Source organism: Sminthopsis crassicaudata, chromosome 4, assembly GCF_048593235.1.
Source record: "Sminthopsis crassicaudata isolate SCR6 chromosome 4, ASM4859323v1, whole genome shotgun sequence".
NCBI lineage: Eukaryota > Metazoa > Chordata > Mammalia > Dasyuromorphia > Dasyuridae > Sminthopsis > Sminthopsis crassicaudata.
The window spans coordinates 177368121-177389307 of NC_133620.1; the positions used below are offsets into that span (position 1 = coordinate 177368121).

The 21187-nt window shown below is 31.0% G+C and overlaps 1 protein-coding gene across 17 annotated transcripts in view; it reads left to right on the forward strand.

The window, feature by feature from the left end:
* Nucleotides 1–21187, forward strand: part of TRDN (triadin) — a 481452-nt gene that overhangs the window by 312198 nt on the left and 148067 nt on the right. For 15 of the 17 annotated variants that reach the window (XM_074309957.1, XM_074309965.1, XM_074309958.1 and 12 more), the window contains 5 exons: nt 4761–4787; nt 11348–11368; nt 17088–17120; nt 17211–17237; nt 19362–19388. In XM_074309957.1, coding sequence (XP_074166058.1) covers nt 4761–4787; nt 11348–11368; nt 17088–17120; nt 17211–17237; nt 19362–19388 — 135 coding nt within the window. The remainder of the gene's footprint in view (nt 1–4760; nt 4788–11347; nt 11369–17087; nt 17121–17210; nt 17238–19361; nt 19389–21187) is intronic. The other 2 variants (XM_074309951.1, XM_074309956.1) reach the window with 1 other exon arrangement.

Below are 21187 nucleotides of genomic sequence, written 5' to 3' on the forward strand. Positions count from 1 at the left end.
AGTTCTTAATTTTATTTTTAGCTCCCTTAGTCACTCATTTTTCCAATGGATGAATTAAAAGTTTTATTTTAATTAACTAGTGCTGTAGGTTGGTGGTTTGTCTTGTCCCAGTTTTTGATGATTCTGGCTCAGCAACAAGAATGAAATATTTTAGTCATTTTGCCATCAGAAAAATCAAAGTAGTTTGTGTTCATTTTAGGAGCTATGAAATTGGGCTCCTCTGGTCTATTTTTGCCTTCCTGTTCAATTTCTTACATATTTTCTTAGGTCTCTCCATGTTTATTACATAAAAATAAAGAATCCAGTTGCTAATCTTAGACTATTTCAAGGCTCTCTTCTGACTTTGAGGAAATAATCAAAAACTGTTTGAGATTGTTAACAATAGTTAACAATTGTTAACAAATGTTAAAAATAACTTCTCCACAAAAATTTAGATGAAGTTGTGGACCAGAATCAATTATCAAGTTTATGAATTTTGCCTCTTGCTATTTATGACCAGGACTCCAGGACTACACTGGCTTGTTTTCTCTCCAGCTTTTTTGTCTGTGCATCTAGTACTGATAACAGATCTCTTGTTTCTTAAGTAGCTCTGAATATACATAGTTTATCTAATGAGTTACTAAAATGTGTACAAGTGGTATTTGGTATAAATGGCTTGAAAAACAAGTCTTGGGCTTAAAAAGACAAGTAACAAAAGCAATAAGATAAAATACTTGGTCTTGTTGGGTCTTTAGAACCTGCAACTTCTTGATGTTAATGCAAAAGGCAGATATGTCCAACATATGCAAAGCTCCTGAAAAATTCTAGAATCTGGGGACTTTGTCCAGATTGGGAAAACCCTATCTGTGGTTTTTGAATTTTGGCTCTTCCTCAATACAAATAGTCTTAAAATTATCAATACTGTGAAATAAATCATGTACATTTGTCCTTCAGTTAGTAGACTCTAAAGAGGTTAATTTTGTTGTTGCTATTGCCTTTCATGAAATTCAACATTTCCATGGGCAATTCTTGCTAATTTTTAAGACTATACTTGAATAATTGCTAAAGTGGAATGATTATCCATGATAAATTAAACAGCTTGAGAGCAAAGTGCTGCTTTTATTTACATCTACTAGATATTTACCTTCCTAATCAAAGCCTCTTGTTTAGTTTTCTGACCAGGAGTTTTAAAAGCGCAGGCACACACACACACACTCACAAATATTTGCATAGTTTAGGACAGTCTGCAGAAGAGTGCTGAAGAGCCATATTGTAATTTAATAATATATGTATTTAGTAGCTACTTGTAATATCCACTGGTAGTTTATAACACTTGCTTTTTCCAAGGTAGTATTTTTGAAGTTCTCAGATATTATGTTTATATAACAATAATGCTCTTGTGACATCTGCCAAAATAACAAGATGTTCTGTATAGATTAATAGGACATGATTACATTAGAAGTAGATCTCACTATGTCCTTTATATTTCAGGGGGAAGTAAAATGTACTTATTGAATTATTTGATTTTGCTTGGCAGGCTCATGATTTATATATTTACATTTCTTACTTTTATTTTTCTTGTTTTCTCAATAAATTCTGTCATCTATCTGAAGCCCATCTTAAAATCTGTGTCATGCTTTCATTTCTGTAGAAAAATGTTAAATGTAAAACACTATTGATTATTCTTACTCCTGGAAGGTAATAGTGGCATGAATAGTTAAAAACCATCACATAATGTATCTCAAATTATTAAATTATAGCAATTACAATGTCTATTTAACATTTGCAAAACAAAACTTATTAATTTCTCCCAAAGTCCACTTCTCTTCCAAAGTTTTCTATTACATTTATAGACACTAAAACTCTCTCAGCCAACCACATTCACAGTTTCAATGTCATACTAACCATTACTCTCCCCATATAGCCAACCAGTTGCCAAACTGTATTATCTGTGTCTTCAAAGCACTTTTTTATAAATCCCCTTTTTTGCGTTTACTTGGTCATCCTGGTTCAGCCCATACCACTTATCTGTACTATTGTAATAACTTTCTTCACTGCTCTCTTTGCCTCATGTCTCACTCATTTCAATCTGTCTTCCATACAGGTTACTAAAGTACTTTTCCAAGCACAAGTCTGATCATGTTATCTTCTACTCATTAAATTCTAGTAGTCCACTATTACATTCAGGGATAAATATGACATTTTTATGTATGTCATTCTTCACAATGTAACCCTTCCCTACCTTTCTAGTCTTTTTAGCATATAACTTCTCTTCAAATAACCTGATATTCAACTATACTGTTCTCCGTGCTTTGTCTTATACGTGATACTCCCTTATCTTTGCCTTATAGGTGATACTCCCTTATCTTTGCCTTTGGATTGACTGTCTCTCATGCCTAAAATGCTCTCCCTTCACAAACTTGTTTTCTGACTTTCCTGGCCTTCTTGAAAATTCAGTTCAATTCCCTCTTCTGCAGAGGCCTTTCCACCTTTACTTCATCATCTAGAACCTATTGCCTCCTCTTTCAAGATCATATTTTATCAAATTATAATTGTCATTTATATTCAGATAGAATGTTTCTCACTCTTCCACCCATTAGAATGTGAGTTCCTTGTGAGCAACATCTGGTTTCACTTTTTCTTCTTAAATCCTCACCATTTATGTGTAGGTGTTTAACATATAGTAAGGATTTAAGAAATGTTTGGTGATTAATTGCTTAGTATCCTCATGCTGCCCTGAAGAATAGTTAGATAATGCTGCTTCATCATATAGTTTTGGCTCCTAACATATTATTCTTAATGTAGAATGTTATGTTTGCCTATTATTTGCTAATATTATGACATTTTGCAGGTTCTTTTTTTTTCTTTAGAAAAATTAAGACAAACCATGTCATTTCTTTAACCATGAATCCTTTTGGCTAAAAATTAATGTAATTTCTTTAGGGACCTCGGTTTATAACTAAATAGTATCTAATTCTCTTGAAGAATTTCCTAAAGATGTTTCAATCATTTTCTGAGAACATTAATTACAGTTGTAGATGAGGTAACAAAAAAAGTAACCAAAAAAAGGTTTAAAGAATAAAATTCATGGAGAAACAACTTAATTCTACTTTCCCTAAAATGGGGAGAGTAAAGAAAGCCTTATCATTTACTTTAATATTTTTTAAAAATATGTTTTGCAAACATCTATTATTTCTTTTTTCCCACTGCTCTCTCAATAGAATAATGTATTTTTAAAATAACAATACACATATAATGTATACATATATATGTATATAGTCCAGCAAAACAATTTCCAAATTTGCTATTTCTAAATATACTATTTCCTTCTGGATTTTAAGTTTATTATCTCTCTGGCAGAAGGTGAATGATATGAATAATCTTCAGTCCTCCTGACTCATGGTTTATTATTTCATTAATCAAATTTCTAAAATGTTTCAAAGTTGCATTTCTTTAAAATATTGTCATTATGTAAATTGTTCTAGTTTTCTTCACTTTCCTTTTTATAAGATCATTAGTTTTCTTGATTTTTTTCTGTCTATTTTGTTATTTCTCAAGTCACAGTAATATTCTATCACATTAAAATCCTATAATTTGTTTAATTACTCCCTAACAAGCACGTTATTTACAATTTTGAATTTCAACAAAAATGTTGCTTTAAATAATTTTGCACATATAGGACTGGGACATTAAGTTAATAGTGGCATAAGTTGGATCAAAGTATATGGACATTTGTTAACTGAGAGGGCACAAGTCTAAATTCATTTTCACAATGCCTAAACCAGATCACAGATCAATCAGAAAAACAATGGTGTCTGCTTTCCCTCAGCATCTCTAAGATTTGTTGTTACCATCCTTTGTCATCTTAAACAAAGAGATGGATGTGTTGTTTATATTTATCTAATTATCAATTTCTAGAAATAGATAGCTTGGATTTTATCCTTTGAAAACTACCCATTTGTATCTTTGAACCATTTGTTTCTTTTCAAGGGATAGGACTGAAGACAAGTGACTTTACCCTTTTCGACTTCCATTTTCTTAAATGAGGAGGTTGGAGGAATCCAATTATCTCTACTGCTCTTTCCAACTCTGTTATTCTATGATCCTATCATTCTATGAAATACAAAGGACTCTCCCTTGAATCCCATGTATAGTCACTTACTATAATCAATTTAATTGCTCTCATCTTCTGTCAACTTTCACTTTTCCTCCCAATTTACTTTCTTTCATGAAAATAGAACAATATTTTCTGAATGTGAAATATGTTGCTTACATAGGTAAATATATATGGATGAATACATATAGGTTAATGCATAAAGGAGAAGATAATGAAAATATTCATTAATAACTAGACCCTTGAAAAAATTGTTCATAATTTGGCAAGTCATTTTTTTTCAAAACATTGCTCTTCTTTCATTCTTTGCTTGACTTTCAGCTATGAACATCATCAACTTGATTATAGATGCATGTTAATAACTATTTTAGCATGTTCCTATAATCAAGGAGATTATGTCTATACAAAACCCATTTGAATGACTTTTGATTTTTATTATATTTATGTTGAAGATATTAAAATTACTCAGTGCTTTTCTTTTAGAAAAGGATAGCTGTGTGAACCTCTTTTATTCTACCCCCTGCCTCGAAATATAGCACTTACATGTAATACTGTTTTTGTCTGAGAAAATGATGCAATATGCTTTATGAGAACATTTTAAGTTTGATTTAATCAGTTTCTGATTTATAACATCTGTCTTCTGAACAAGGTGTTTCTCTGTTTTCAGGCTCTAAGATAACGAAGACAGCAGACGGTAAGGGAAAAGAGTATTTCTTTTTTTTTATTTCTAAACTAAGGATATCAAAAAATATTACTTCTACTTTTAGGAGCAATCTAAAACACTAACAGCATTATGAATTGAAAAGAAGGTTCTAAGTTAGAACTATTAAGATAAGTGAAACATTTAGCATCAAAAATAGAAAGTAAACCCCTACTCTCACAGTCATGTTTCAAAGAAGTTCTGGCTTGACAAATAAAGCATTATATAATAAATATTTGCCTTGTACTACTAGAAGTATGCTAGTTATAATATTTTTTACAAGTTGATTTTCTGCCGATCAGTTTTCTAAATGTTGCTGTAGATGAGCTACAGTTCTAGTTCACCTGGGAATAAAATCAGCTGTAGGAAAACTTATAGCCTATCTTCACTATATTTGTCTTATTTTTTCTTTGGTCCTCCCTAAGTAGTTTTCAATTGCTTATTTCCCTTTTTCTTTTCAATCTCTATTGCCCAGAGTCAAAACCTTTCATGGGATCATAGAATTCCCAATTGGAAGTCTTTGTCATCCTGCTGCTCTCTTTGAGTTCATGATTAGTTAAAAATGATCTATGTTAGGTATACAGAAATGATATTTATTATTTCAAATCTGTATTAGAAACAAAAATTGATAGAACATATAATAGCAGTAAACAAAGATCTATCAAAATAATGCAGATAGCTCATTAATGTTTGCTCATAAAGTAAAAGGCATTTCTTCAATCACTATTGGATCATGAATAGCCTCTGTCCTCTAGGAGCTTAGAATTAGATTTAATGGATAGAAAATTTATTAATTAATGCATGTTAAGAATTAGAAGAGTGTTTATCCATCATTTATTGTTAGAGGACATATCTATAAAATACAAATGCAGCAAGTAAGAGGAAGTACATTGTTATTCCACTGCTTCAGTCATATTTGATGCTTTTTTATCTCATTTGGGGTTTTCTTGGCCAAAATATTACAGTGGTTTCCCATATTCTTCTCCAACTCATTTTACCGATGAGGAAAGTGAGGGTTAAGTAACTTGTCCAAGATCACACAGTTAGTTAAGTGTCTGAGATCAGATTTGACCTCAAGTTTTCCTAACTCCAGGCCCAATTCTCTTATCTCCTTAGGCACCTGAATGCCTAGTAGGTAGATTAATGCTTACAAAATATATGGGATTTGTAATGAAAACTTCTGATGAACAGTCAGAAGTATAGTAGAAATAATGAGGATTCTATTTTGAAGGCTTGGATTGAATTCTTGCTCTGCAGTTTAATCCCCATGAGATTAACATCTCTAAATCTCAGTTTTTATATATATGTGTGTGTGTGTGTGTGTATATCTATATCTATCTATCTATCTATCTATCTATCTATCTATCTATATATGTATATATAATGAAAGAATTGGACTAGTTCACCATTCCTATGCTAGATGTATGATCTTAAAAGTCTATGAAATACTTCCTAAAAATTCTCTCAACTTTGCTTTTGAAAACAGGCCCCATATTTTACCAGTAGACAATAATTCACAGAACAGAGAGAAATTATAGAAATTGATTGATTGGGAGAAATCGTTTAATACTAAAATACTTAATGAATAAAGAGTCATTGATTCTTTCTTTGTTCATCTAAACTTCTGTGAAAACAAAAATCTCCTGTTGTGTGTTCCATTTTAATATAATTGTCTCCTATACCTCATTAACTGCCAAACCTGTGTCAACACTTGATTAGAAAGGTTGGTTAAGTTTGTTTAATAACTTTTAGGAAATATGAGTTTATATCTATACAAAGAAGATACTTTTCCATTTCTAATTAAAGGTTACTATTATTTGTTAATAATTCAGCATTGTCAACACTTTTAAAAGAAAGCATACAAAATATCTCTAAGTTTAAAGATCTACAAGAAAGATTACTGATGACCCCGATTGACATTTTCTTTCCTTTTTCTTTTCCTCACCCTATTCAAAGTTGAATATATAAATTCAGTTTAATTCAACATATATTTATTAAGTACTTTTTTTTGTATGACACTGTATTTCCTTCTTTTGGGGTTCTATTTTTCCCTCAGGTGACAGCATTTAGAAATAGGTTGTTCAGATAAAGTAATTCTTGGTAACAAGTTAACATGATTTCCCCAATCTCAACAGTTTATTACAAATATTTCAGAGGCCTAAAAATTAACAGAGATTGGGAATTTTGTGATGGCAAGCTAGTATCATCAGACCAGAACCTTTGTTGCTCTTCTTTAAATCATACCACTTTGCTACTTAGATGATCTACCTTTCATGGCTGTGGTTTTTATTAGTCATGGTAAATCTTGCTGAACTACCCATACATTTTCATTCCTTTTATAATTTTGTTGTTATCCACTAAAATGAAGGTTTTATTAATATTAAACAGAAAAATGTTTAGGAATGAATTCATATCAATTGTGTCTTCCCTAACAAATAATAAATTACTGGGAGGAATGAACATTGTCAAAGGTACCTTAGATGACCTCTGGAGTCTTTCCAGTTCTAAATTTATGTGATTCTATTCCCCTATGACCCTCTCTCAGATGCTTCTCAAGTAGGAGATAATTTCTATAAAGCAATTCTAGTCTGAATGCTGAGGTCAAATTATTCCTGAGCCTATCAAAAAAGATTTAAAATTTACAATTTAATGTTTGCCTTCCTAGCTTGATCTGTTAAATTATCCAAAGTTTTTTTTCTGGAAAATAAGTATACATCCCTTATTGCTTATTGAAATGTATCCATGTTTAAAATGAAAATGAACTTAGTTGTTTCTGGAGAGTTCAGAGTCTGTTTCCAATCCTTAAGGATAAGTGGAAGTACCATTCAAATATTGATGGGTTCCTTCCTTGTCAGAAATAGTAGGAACAATTAGAACAGGGTAAAGGTCTTCATCAAGAATGAGGAAATGAAGGGAGAGTTAGGGGCAGTATTAACGATAAGCAAGACAGAAAAGTACAATTTTTTCAAGGGATCTGAATGTTTAATATGATCATCTATTCTAATTGACAGTGCATTCAATTTGCAGTTCAAATCCTGTCTCTCTAAATAACTACCTGTTAGACCCTTTGGCAAGTGAATTGTTCTCTATGTTAAGATCATGTGATTCTCATTCTGGGACCTATTGGTGTTGCCAAGATTCTTTCAGGGTATCTTCAAAGTCAAATTTATTTTCATGATAATGCTTATTATAATAATCAAATAGAAATAATAATAATACTAAGAACTTTTCATTTCTAATGTGGTAAATACTGATCGATATTTCCAGGGGTGTGTTGTACTTGCTGCTAATTGCTAAATTTTCAGTGGGAGCCTTTAACTTTCAGAAATTGGTAAATGCTATAAATCAGAGCTTATATTATTATTTTGTGATTGCATTTATGGAAGCAGTGGAGAAAATGATAATGATACAGAATAAACTTTAAAATGTGTCCTATTGAAAACTGGACAGCACAGTTCCATATATAATCATGTTCTTTGAAGGGTCTCCTCAATAAATTTTAAGAATATAAAGGAATCTTTTAGCAATCCTGATCTAGAAAATTTCAAAGTTACTACAAGTTTAAATATTATAATACTATGAAAGTCACCCAAAGGACTTCATCTCACATTAAAACCCATACTGGAGAAAGTTATATACTTCTAATACTACATGAATTGAAGTCTAGGAAACATTCAAACATAAATGTCATATGACCTTGGGCAAATAACTTGGACCTGCTTTGTTTCAGTTTCCTTATATGGAAAATATAAAGAAATTCTTAATTTAGAGTCTGTGAGCTTTAAAAAATAAATCTTGATAACTGCATTTCAATATTTGGTAATTGGGCTTTCAACAACTGCATTTAAATATTGGTTTCATGTGTAATCTCATATATTTGTAATATCTTATATATTTGATTTTATGCATTTAACAAACATGATTCTGAGAAGGGGTTCATAGTATTCACCAGAATCATGATAGGGCCCATGAAACAATAAAGGTTAAAAACCCTGAAATAAATTCAATTGTCTGATGTTAGGATTATAAGGTGACAGGAACAGAACATTACAGTCTGAAGACCCATCTTTTCAACTTGAATATTCAATGTTATAACTGATTTGAGTGTGTGAGAGCAAGACAGACAGATAGACAGACACATATATTATGTATAGAGAGACAGTGTCAGATACAGAGAGAGAGAAACAGAGAGAGAGAGAGAGAGAGAGAGAGAGAGAGAGAGAGAGAGAAATATCTGTGAAGACAAAAGAAATGAAAATATAAAATATAAAATTGAAAGGAAATGGCAGAGGACCATGTGATTAATGAAGACAAATAAAGAAAATATTTATTGTCTTTGGAGACTTGTTCAGCTAAATTTAAGACCCTACTGAGTTTATTGAGGCTGGACTGTTTGTTCATAAGCTATTTATTACTTAGTAAGCATATATGGCAAAAATAGAAATATATAGATCTATGGAATTCCTTCCCTTCATTTATTTCTTTATTTGTACTCATAATGAAAGTAGATCCACTATTTTTTCCTAAAAGGAGAATCCATTGTATTCATTGGAAGGTAGATCTAAATTGAATTTTTAAAATGACTTTTATTGTATTTAATACAAAGGGGCATTATTAGATTAGATTTAGACAACCTTGTTCATTATTTGGAATTAAAGAAGTATAAGTATGAATATATCATTAAGACAAATATTAATTTAGTGTAGAGATGACTGGATTTCAATCACAAGTCCTAAATTGAAATTCTAACTGCCAGAGGTCAGTGATGGTCTCAGTTTTTTCTTCTGTAAAATGTGAGAAGGGAAGGGAAAGGAAATAAATACTTATTAAGCACCTACTATGTATTAGCCTGTATGCTATATAACTGCTAGAGTATGAGGAAGAGGATGAGAAAGAGGAAAATAATGGTAATTTCAACAATTCCTTTCCTTACATTTAACTGGAGATGATAATGGCTATACTATCTAAATCATAGTGTTGTCATAAGGAACAAATAGGTGTAAGGAATATAAAACATACCATATTCACTAAACAATATAGGGCAATAAATAAAATAGTATATAAATGAAAAATGTTATTGTTTTGAAAATACACTTAAAACAATTTAAAACAATCCATGAATGTTCTTTTAAGGAAACCTTATATAATAAATTAAACTTTTAAAATGTAACAGAGGAAATTGCTATTATAATTGTTCAGTTCCCTAACTTTATAAATGTAGAAACTAAGACCCAGAAGGGATGGTGTGCTGGAAAATGTTTAACAGTCAGCTATTTTTAAAGGTATATATAACCCACTTTTAATTAAACTTTTAAGCTTTTAAAGTTTAATCTGCTTTGTTAACATTTATTAATTTTTGTTATTATTGTTTACCACCTGTTAACATTGTAAACATTTTAGCATTCATTCATTTTCTTATCTCTAGACAGTGAACCAATGTATTGATTTATATCATCTGCTAATTTCTTATATGTAAATACTCACACCGAAAATTTAATAATTAGTGTTAATGGTAGCTCTATAAAATAGGTCCAGCACACCCTTGCCCCAGAAGAAAAATAACTTTCCCAAATATGTTTAATGAAAGAGAGTTAGGACAAAAATGCAGGTCTCTGATTCCAAGTGTTATGCTTTTTTAAAACCACTTTCTGTTACCCCTCAATTATTTGAAGTTTCTAAAAGTATTCTCATTTTATGCAAAGAACCAAAAACATGCATAAAACGATACTAATATTCATTATCTTTGAAGTCTCTTTTATGCTATAAAATTAGAAGAAAAATGTTCACTATATGTACAACTAAACACTATTCTAAGTTCTCAGGATACACATAGAAAATTAAGAAAGATGCTATTTGTTCTCCAGGAGTTCACATTTCAAGTGAGGGAGACCATAGATTACAGATTATATTCAGTTAATAGCAGACAGGCTGAGTAATATGTAGACATAGAAAGTAGAATGGCACATTTCCAAGTCTTGAGAATCAAGGAAAATAATGGCAAGGCAGATGGTCCCAATCAAGGTTGAGGTTATGGGATATGTAGAGGTCAGCATCCAACTGACAAAGGTGTCCCGAACCACTGGGAACTAGTGGGGAAATGAGGTTTCACTAGGGAAAATAAAAACCCATGAAACCTCTCAGTGTTAGATGATGGCTTTCCAGAATATTGTCTAAAATAATCTATTCATTTATTTGGTATAATTTAACTATACTTCTCTGTATCTGTGTATATTTTCATGTTTTTAAAAAGAAGACCAAATACCAATCATTTAAAAAAATTCTAAATAATGTTGAGCAGGCATTGACAATAGCTTATCCTTTTTCCCTATTAAATATATTGGTGTAAAATATTCATAATTGGGCAAGATCTTCAAACAAAATCACTTGGCATAGGGGAAGTGGAAAAGAAAGAAAAAAAAGAAAAGAACAAAAGGAGGAAGAGGGAAAAGGAGGGAAAAAAAGAAAAATAATGAAGACTATGGTCTTATTTTAATAGATTAGTTTTCTTTTTCTTAAGGTAGTAATTACTCATATTCCTTTCATTTTTCTTTCAGCAGAGCGTTCCAAGGAAAAAAGTAAGACAATGATGCTATTGCTTTTGTGCCAACCTGCATTATAGCTATTGTTCTCTGTCCAAGAGAATGCTGTCTTATTGTCTGGGCAACTACACTATCTTTCTGAAGTTTCCAGCTTTTAAATTATTTTAATTATAAGCATACAGTGCTTTATTGAATGCATATGTTCTTTGGGTAATAAGACTTATTGAAGTCCTATATCAGTAAGCTTCAGAGCTCAAATGATAGGGTCTATAACTCAGACTCATGTAATGAACCAATAAGGCTTTCCAGGTCACCTGTGATCAGATACAGTGATGCAATGGTAATTAATGAAGCAAAATATATCTCTTCAAACTATCAACCCTTGCTTGTAATAAATGGGTTATTTCTCTTTAAAAAGATAATATAAACATTTCCTGGAAAGCAGTTTAGATTTTCATAAGGTTTATGATTACCACCTTCAACTTTACCACCACAGGTTGACTGAGAACATGTGAGCCATTGCCTCTTAATATTGTATTTTTAGGGTATACCCTAAGTGAATAATATGGAGGGATGGCTGCCTGAACCTTTTGTAGCATATACCTTGTGCCTTTATCATTGCTTTAGATTGATTTTAAGCAAAATCCTATATCATTTAAATCTTTCTCTAAATGGTCAGCCACTTAGTGTGCATTTTCATCTTCTAGGCATTGTCTCCTTTTAGTTATTTCTTCCTCCAAAGAAAAGTACTATAAATATGTATAGTATTTTCTTTTATTAATCTTAGTGTTCAGAATTGAAAAAAGTGTTTTAACAAGTCAGCTTACCTTCAGTAATATAATTTTTCATGTCATTGCTTTTTCCAAATATATCTAGCTGAAAATAAAAGTTCCCTCCTTTATTCTGCATAAAACTATTAGGATTGAAATTGTGGTACTTTAGAATCAAACTGTCTTGTTATACCAAATGAAAAGGATAATGCAATTACTCTCTGAATCAGGCAGGGGGAGCAATCTAGCTATGAAGGAGAGTAGATTCATTCATTCATTTATTTATATATGGGTTTGTGCTTATGTGCAGATGAATATCCACATGCTTTTTCAAGCATAAACTACTAACTCTGAAGGCAGATAGGTGTCAACCTGGAATCTGAAAAAATGTTTCTAAAAAATCTACTGAACATTACCAGCTTTTGCTTTCTTGCTGCTTATGAAATTTATAGTTCCCTAGAAATAATACAGTGGCTCCTAAGTAGTCTTTAGAACAGACAGCCTTGCATGCTTAATATATAAATGTAATGTCACAAGCAATCTAACTTACAACCACATCCTTAAGAACTAAAGTTTTTGATTAAATGATTGGCAAAAAAATAGCAGTCATTACTTTTCAAGATACCTCCTGTTCACCTGCTGGATCTCTTTGACTTAAAAAGGAAAATATTTTTCTTCCTCAAAATCCTGCATTTTAGTAGGATAATGACCAATCCACAATGATAGAACTTCCCTACTTAATATGATGTTTTTTAATTCATATTTTGGGGAAGTACATTGTTTATTTTTTATTTTCTAAAAGGGGGTTTGGCAATCTACAAAGAAAACACTTTATCAAATTGAAAGAAAAAATGAAAAGCAAATTTATTGATATTCAAAAAGATGATATGATATAATGTATTTGATACAAACACCTATCTCTGTTGCTTTCTTTTGCAATATGCTAAAAAAAATTACCTGCATTATTTTAGGTTTTTTCCTCTAGTAGAATGATTCTTTAGTAGGCTTGGACTGTTATAATTGTACTTCACTAATCTCAGAAATGCTTTATGTTGCATTTGCTGTGTGCCAAATTCTGCTTCAGCTTCTGGTATGAAATTTTGAGAATGTTTTAGCATATTGGTGTTCTATTTGAGCAGGGTAAGAATAAAATGATAAACTGGATGAAGGGTAGTAAAATAAATGCTGTAAAATTTGGGGATCCATATAAATCCATATATGAGCATTATAAGCAGTTTCTTCTCTATGTATAATTATAAAGATAGGGTAAGTAGCTGTTTTCAAATAATAGTTACAGTCAATCAGTCAATAAACATTTATTGAGAGATTATTTTGTGCTAAAACCTGTGATGAGCACAAGAGATACAAGAAAGACAAAAATAGCCTTTTCCTTCAAGGAACATTCTAATGGGGAGAAACCATTCAAACAATTATGTACATACAATAAATTAGAACAAAGCACAGAGAGAAAACAATGCCAGTAAAGGTAGTGGAGATTAGAAGAGTGGGATCTACAAGAGACTCACTATAAGATTGGGTCTTTAGTAAACGGTGGGGAAATTTTGAGCTTATTCTTGAAGGAAGCCAGGAAACAGACATGAGGAGAGGGAGCCTTCTAGACATGGAAGACATCCAGTGATATTATACAGTATAAAAATAGTGTCTTGTTTAAGAAATAACAAGGAGGTCAATGACAATAGATTATAAAATATCCAGGGGAAGGGCAGAAAAGTAAGGTTTAAGAAGTCTGGAAATTTCTGAAGTATTTAGATTATAAAGGGCTTTAAAAGTAAAATCAAGTATTTGTTAGTACTCATTTGTAATAAAAAGCCACTAGAGTTTGAGTATAAAAGTAACATTGTTAAGCTAAGAAGATAATTTTCACAGCTGAATAGAGGGTGGGCTGGATTGGGAACTGGAAAAAAAAATGAGACCAGCCATCAGATTACTGTCATAGTTGAAGCATAAAATTAGATAGAAAACCACCAAAGTAGTTGCTATGTCAAAGAAGTAAGGGACATATATGAGAGATGTAGTAAAAGTAGAAATGACAAGTCTTTGAAACAAATCGGATATGTGAAGTTATTGAGGGGGTAGGATGCAGGATAATGTCTAAATTGTGAACTTGGGTGACTAACAAAGTGGTGGTGCTTTCAAAAATTGATATGAAAGTAAGAAGATGGGAAAATTCAGTAAAAAGAAAGAGTCCAGTTTTGAATATATTGAGTATAATATGTCTATGAGGCATTATTTTGAAATTTCCAATATGACATTGGAGACGTGAAGCTAGAAGTCCAAAAAGAGGCTAGGGCTAGATAACTTGATCCAAAATGCTCCACATAGAAAGAATCAATGAATGCATGGAAACTAACCAGAGCACAAAATTATATGGAGAAGAAAAGAGGACTACAGCCATATTTTTAGGAAACATCCATGATTAATGCACAATTTAGATAAAGATCCAAGTATGGAGATCAAAAAATAACAGACAAGTAGAGAGAGAAAACTATATGTCATTGTATTATTTTAATACTAAGGCAGAGGGGTGGACTAGATCAAATGATATAATAGTTGTAAAACATTCAACATTGGTATAAAGTAGACAATTGTTGCAATAAAATGTACATTTGAAATTTTAGCTTTAAAATTTTATTCAAAATTTTAAAAAATCAATGCTTCACCATAATTTCAATTTATACTTGTTATAGTATTCCTTTTAAATTGATTTTAAGTTATTCAGAAGATGATACTGTGATAGAACATGAATATAAATAATTAACTTTATAAAACAAACAATGAAACCAATACCTCTTTTTAATAAGTTCCTGCTTGATAATTGAGAAAGAAGCGCCATCTTATTTTATATAAAAATAACAGAAGATGGCCAAAAAGAACACTACCAAAAGTGGATTCCATAAGGATCCCTTGTATTAGAAACCAAATATTAGTGATTTGTCTCTTACTCCCTCACCTCTCAAGAGGTGTGACTCAAATATATATATATATATATATATATATATATATATTTTAAATCAAAATGCTGAGCATGGAAAGTTACAGACTCTTTTCACCTGAGGTGAATTATTGGTTCAACATAAGAGAGCTTTTACTTGTCTGCTATCACTAAACAATTATTTTTAAAGCAACTACATAGCATTTTTATTTTCTATTCACACATTATTAAGTTTTCTATCTTCTTAAAATTTTAAATTGTTTGATCTTTAACATGTGCTCTTCCTAGTATCTTCTAACTTTCTGCTTAAAGTACATATTCATGCCATCATGAATTTTCTAACTAGATGACAAGCAAGCCTTTGACAGTTTTAACATCTTAACTCTGAACCATATTTCCCAACATATTTTTCACCATTCTCCCCAGTTCCTCTTCTTTTCATTATAGTTTCTAAGAATGAAGATACAAGTTGAGTTATTTTGATAGTTTTTGTTCATAAAATGTGTTTCTTTGTAAGGAAGCATGATATAGTGGAAATAAGAAGGAAAGAAAGGAAAGAAATACTTATGCCAGATACTGCGCATAATGCTTTACAATTATTATCTCATTTTTTCCTTATTTGTGATCTTCCAATGAATAGCCTGAATTATTTTAAGTATTTATTGATTTGATAGTCTTGCTATTTATTCAATAGACTCTCAAAAGTCTTCTTCAGTACCACAATTACAGCACCTTTTTCTATTGCCACAAAAGATAGTAATTCTGTATTTGTCTTTGCTTCATGGATTGAAATAGCCAAAGAATTCCTGGCCTAATGGTTTGCTTTCTGGTGATAGTCCACTCATCAAATCTCACACTTTAGGAGCTAGATTTCTATCCTAACGTATCCTTTTTTTTATTCCAGATCTAAACTTCTTTTTCCCCTCCAATAACCCCACTAAGAGGTTCTGTAGCTTCTGTCTCTCTAAAGGAGAACCTAATACTTTCCAAGATAGTTCATAAAACTTTGGCTAACTGTAATTGTTAGGAATCATTTCCATATGTAAAGGTTAGATCTGCCTTTCTTAAATTCTCTTCATTTGCTTGTACTTTTGCCTTCTGGTATAAAAACAAGACTAAGGCCTCTTTGACATGACAGCATTTCAAATATTTGTAGACAACTATTTAATTCCCCTGAGTCATCTCTTCTCTAGGCTAGCTCTTAAACCAGTCCTCATGTAACATATCTTCAAGTCTTATTAACATCTTAAACACATTTTAGCTTATCTATGGTTTTCCTAAAATGTGATGTCCAGAATTTAAGACAGTATACTGTTCAAGTGCTCTTTCAAAACACTATAACCTCTTAAATGCAGTCAAGGAGAGCATTGACTCTTTTTGGTAACCATGCCACATTATTGACTTACCTTAAGCTGCAACAGAAGCTGTTATCCACTTGTGCTTTCTTCATCTAATAATATATATGAAGTTATTGAACTTTACATTAATCTCTATTATATTTTATCTTATTCAATTTGGGCAATAATTATTGGCTGTTATACTTTTAAAAATCCAGAATAGATCAGATCCAAGATTTTACATATTTCTTTAAGCAACTTTATTATTTAGCTAAACTAGTCTTCAGACTTCAGGTATATTCATTTACTCAAAGTCTTTCCAGCTTTCAGGTATTGTTTTCATTCATAAGAACCCATCCATGGTTACCTCCAAACCACAATGTTGCCTTTCATTAGCACTTTTATGGCTATTTCGAATTTCAAGTGTTTACTATTTGAAATAATTAAATAATTTTATTTTATGGAGACATTTTCAGGGAATAGATTAGAGAAAAGAAGCCAAAGGAGAATAATATGCATTATGTGATCCAGTCAGTTTGTATAATTGTTATTATTTATTGCATTAATATTTTGCATTCATATGCATGTGTCTTTCTATAAAAAAAAAGTCCAAAACAAAAAACCAAAAATCCCAACAAAATTGATTTGGGAGAAAACCAGGCACTATGATCAATATAAACTTTTTTGTTTCTCAGAACAGGAAAAAAAAGACAAACATGTGGAACCAGGTAAATATTCAAAATGTTTAAATTTCTCAATTTCACTAGTTGTTTACTTCAAGTTCCAATTAAACATGAGCTCATTATTCTTTGTTACAGCAAAATCAACAAAAAAAGAAGCTTCTGGTAAGATTGTTATTTTTTTTCCTCTGGTTATTTATGAATATAGATATTTTAGGAAAGAAAAATTGTAAGATGGTATAAGACTCATAAAATAGCATATTCCCAAACTTTCTTCTCTTCAACCAAATAAATAAACCACAAAGGAAAAAAGTCACAGGTTAGTAATGAGCCATAAAGTCATGAAACCGATTTTCAGAAGGTTTGTGAAAATCAGTCTCATTACTGTATATAAAGGCTACATTTTACTATACTAAAAAGGGAGAATAGTTAAAGGACATACGTCTTTTAAAAATGCGTTTTTATTATTATATTATTACATATATATTATAAGACATTGTTGGAAACTAGTTTCAAAGGTTGAGAAGCATTGCACAATGGGTATTATGATAGACTGGAAATTAAGAAGAACTCAATTCAATCCAGTCTCTGATATTTGGCAAGTACTTAATCCTTTGGAGTCTTCTTCCTCTGCAAAATATGAATTATAATACTTGTAGTTATCACCTCTTAGTGTTGCTCTATCTTTAGAATAAACTAGTGCTAGCTAAGTTTCTTGAACCCTTTTTATCAGGTCCTTTGCAACTGTCCACATCAGAACCCCACTCAATTCTGTTCTCTATTTTCCTCTTTTTTTTTCCACGTGCTTTAGAGACATTAGTGTCTCTTGTGAAGTAAAAGGAGAGTCACTGATTCAAAGGTTGTCCCCACATGTGTCTTAGAGTCTCAAGAGTATTCTATAATTTCCTTGAAAGAATATGACTATTAAAGTGAGGCACACGAAATAAAACCTCTAGGAATTAAAGTTCTTTGTTGTCAAGGTTTTTGCTTTAATTATGGTTTTCCCCATCTTGTACTTTGAGCTTTATTTTCTCTACATCTGATATATTTTGTTGCTTCTGATACATATTTACTTTGTGGCTTTGGGCAAGGTATACTTTTCCTAGACAAATCTATGACTATCTCAACTCTGAATTTGGTGGATTCTGGGAGTAACACACACCAATAAATCAAATGGACCAGATATTTGCCCTTAACTTGAAAAGCATAAATAGTTCTTTATAAATATGTACAATGATATGCAATACTCCTCCATACCATTTTGTCTAATCTATTCTATTAGGAATTTTTTTTTAGTGATAAGTCATATTCTACCAAGATTCCATGACACTAATTGGGTGATATTAACCATTGAGCTCTCTAGTGTACTTTATTTCCCATATTTTAAACAAACATTTGGATAATTTCTTCTCCAAGTTATCTTTCCTATAAATTACTGAATTCTGCTACTAATTTTCTTCTGCTTGTGTCATACATGTTACTCTCTTGAGTACATAGTTTGGTAATTTCATGTAGACAAGATTCTCTCTCTTTTCACTTCTTGCTGTTTAATATACTATAGATCAAATCCATAATATTCTTTCTATATCTGTTTCTTATTGTATAACTATAAACCCAATCTAAAGAACATCATTTATGCATTCAGAAAGTGAAATAGCTGGTTTGGTCAATTTATTACATCCTATACATTCTATTCCTCCTTAAAGCCACTACCTTATTTCAGCAGCAGTTTATGCTTCATGTAAATTGTCCTTAGAGAAAGATTTCCATCTTATATAACTACCAATAGATTTATGATGCTAAAAACAGAACCAAAAATAAATCAAATTTTAATGTGTTACAAATTTACATTTTTAGAGAAGAGAAAAATCATATTTTAAGTAAACAATAAGTTTTGGGGGAAGGAATAAATCTATAAATAATCAACATAGTCATTAATAGCAATCAATTAGAGATGAAGAAAAAACTTTATATAGACAGACCAATTTTTGAGACAAAATAAACCTAAGAAAATTCTTAAATAAATATTAGAGGACATAATTTTAAAATAATTTCAAAACTAGGAAAAGTCTAATTTTAAGCTTTTCTAAATTTTCTAAAACTTTTGGAGGACATCAGATATAAAATAATAAGATAGTATATCTTTCATTAATCTGTTGAAGACTTTTTAATATTTTCTAAACTTTTGAATCTGGTCTTTTAAAAAATAAAATAATCCTTATTAATAAAGAATTCAAAAAGAAACAAAACAAGATGTTAACTGATGTAAATATCATTTTTCTTTAACAGCTCTAAGTGAAAAACAAGTGAAATCAAGTATGTTTAATACAACTTTTGCATGTTTTATATAAATGTAGAAGCTTATTTTCAAGTATTTGTTTCATCCCTTTTGTTTTGTGCAAAATTAATAAAATTGTATTAACTTCTGAGAGATGATGTCTTTGCTGTGAACATTTGTTACACTAGAATGATACTTTATTTAATCCATGCCTTCCCTATGAGGTTATACTTTAACTTTTGTCTTTAGAGCTTTTTGTTTTTAATGTTAATTTGTTCATATATAGATTTCTGTGATATGTCAATATGCAAGTAGTTTTTCTCCCCTTTTTGCATGCTATAATTTGAATTAACCCCTATAATATCATGCAATAATATCCTTGGCTGAAGCAAATAGCAATCCCATCTTCAATCTATTAAGCAATTCAATGTAGCCAGGACTAAAGTGGCCTCATATCCATGATAAGGCTATCTTTAACTAAAGAAAGATCAGCATATATTATTAATGATCCTTATAAAATTTGTGTTTGTCTTTAGATAAAGGAACTTTGATTGGTACATAAGCCATTCTTCAGCCTTTGAAATGGTGGAGATTTTGGCAATGGTTCTACGTATAACTTAAAGGAAGGAAAAGTTGAATTGATTTGTTGGTCTTGCTAGATTAGATAAGGACCTGGCAGATGCCAAGAAATGGAAATTGTTTTCCTTATTGTGATATAAATTTGCTTTTAGGGAGAGATTGTTTCTAGCTACTCAAGCTTTTACATATTAGATTTATAGGCAAACCTGAAAAATATGCATGGTCTAAAAGGGTTTATATTTTTCTACAGGATTATAGCTGCCTAGACATCAATCATGATTCTAATAGATATACAAATAAAACAGATAGAAACAGCTAACATTTCATAATATGTTATGTACATTATCTGATTTTGGGAGCTGCTTATTTATTTGTTTGTTTTGCTTAGTGGGTATGTGGGGAGGAAAAAATGGAAATACATCATTTAATGACATGGTTACAGTTTTCATGAATGCTTTTATCCTAGTCTTGAGATGAACCTAAAGATTTCTTGAACTGTAAATCTTGAGGATTTCTTTTTTATGGTAATGCTTATGTTATGGAATTTCATATATAAGGATATGCACAAGAGATTATGAGTAATTTTAGAGAGTTAGCAGAGAGCTATGTATTAAACATAAGCTTGAAAATGATTGGTCCATTCCCAAGAAGACCTTTAAAAAATCAAGTATTTCCATTTGTAATAAAAATTTGAAAGGCATCACCAAACTGCCGAGGAAGCACACTGTGCAAGAAACACAATGTCAATGAATCAAAAGTTTTACTTTCCTCCTTCATACCCCACCTCACACAGACATACACACTTGAGACCTCAAGGCAGATGGTGATGTCAGAGCATCAGCAGCCGAAGTTAAAGATCTATAAAGAGGTGACTCATAGCAAAATTTCTAAATGACTGAAAGACTTGAACATGTCTAGTTATCCTTTCCAGGATCTGAAGTTGTTTTGCCATCAACTTCAAGTCCCTTCTATTAATATAGCATTAAATAGTAAGAGGACATTTTTACCAATAAGGAATAAAAAGCAACCATTTGTCAGAACTGTTTCAAAACTCAGCTTCAGTGGGTTAGGTAGGCAAAGATGAAGGTATAGCCAAGCACCTTTGGTAGCAAGAGATGGTGCAGCTAAGCCAAGAACAAGTTTATCACATCAATAATCTTGACAATTCTCTATTCCAAAGATTTCCTGCATTTTTTTTTCTGCCATTCAATCTGATTGGATGTCCTGAAACTTGGCTTTATTTTGTACCTTCTTCATT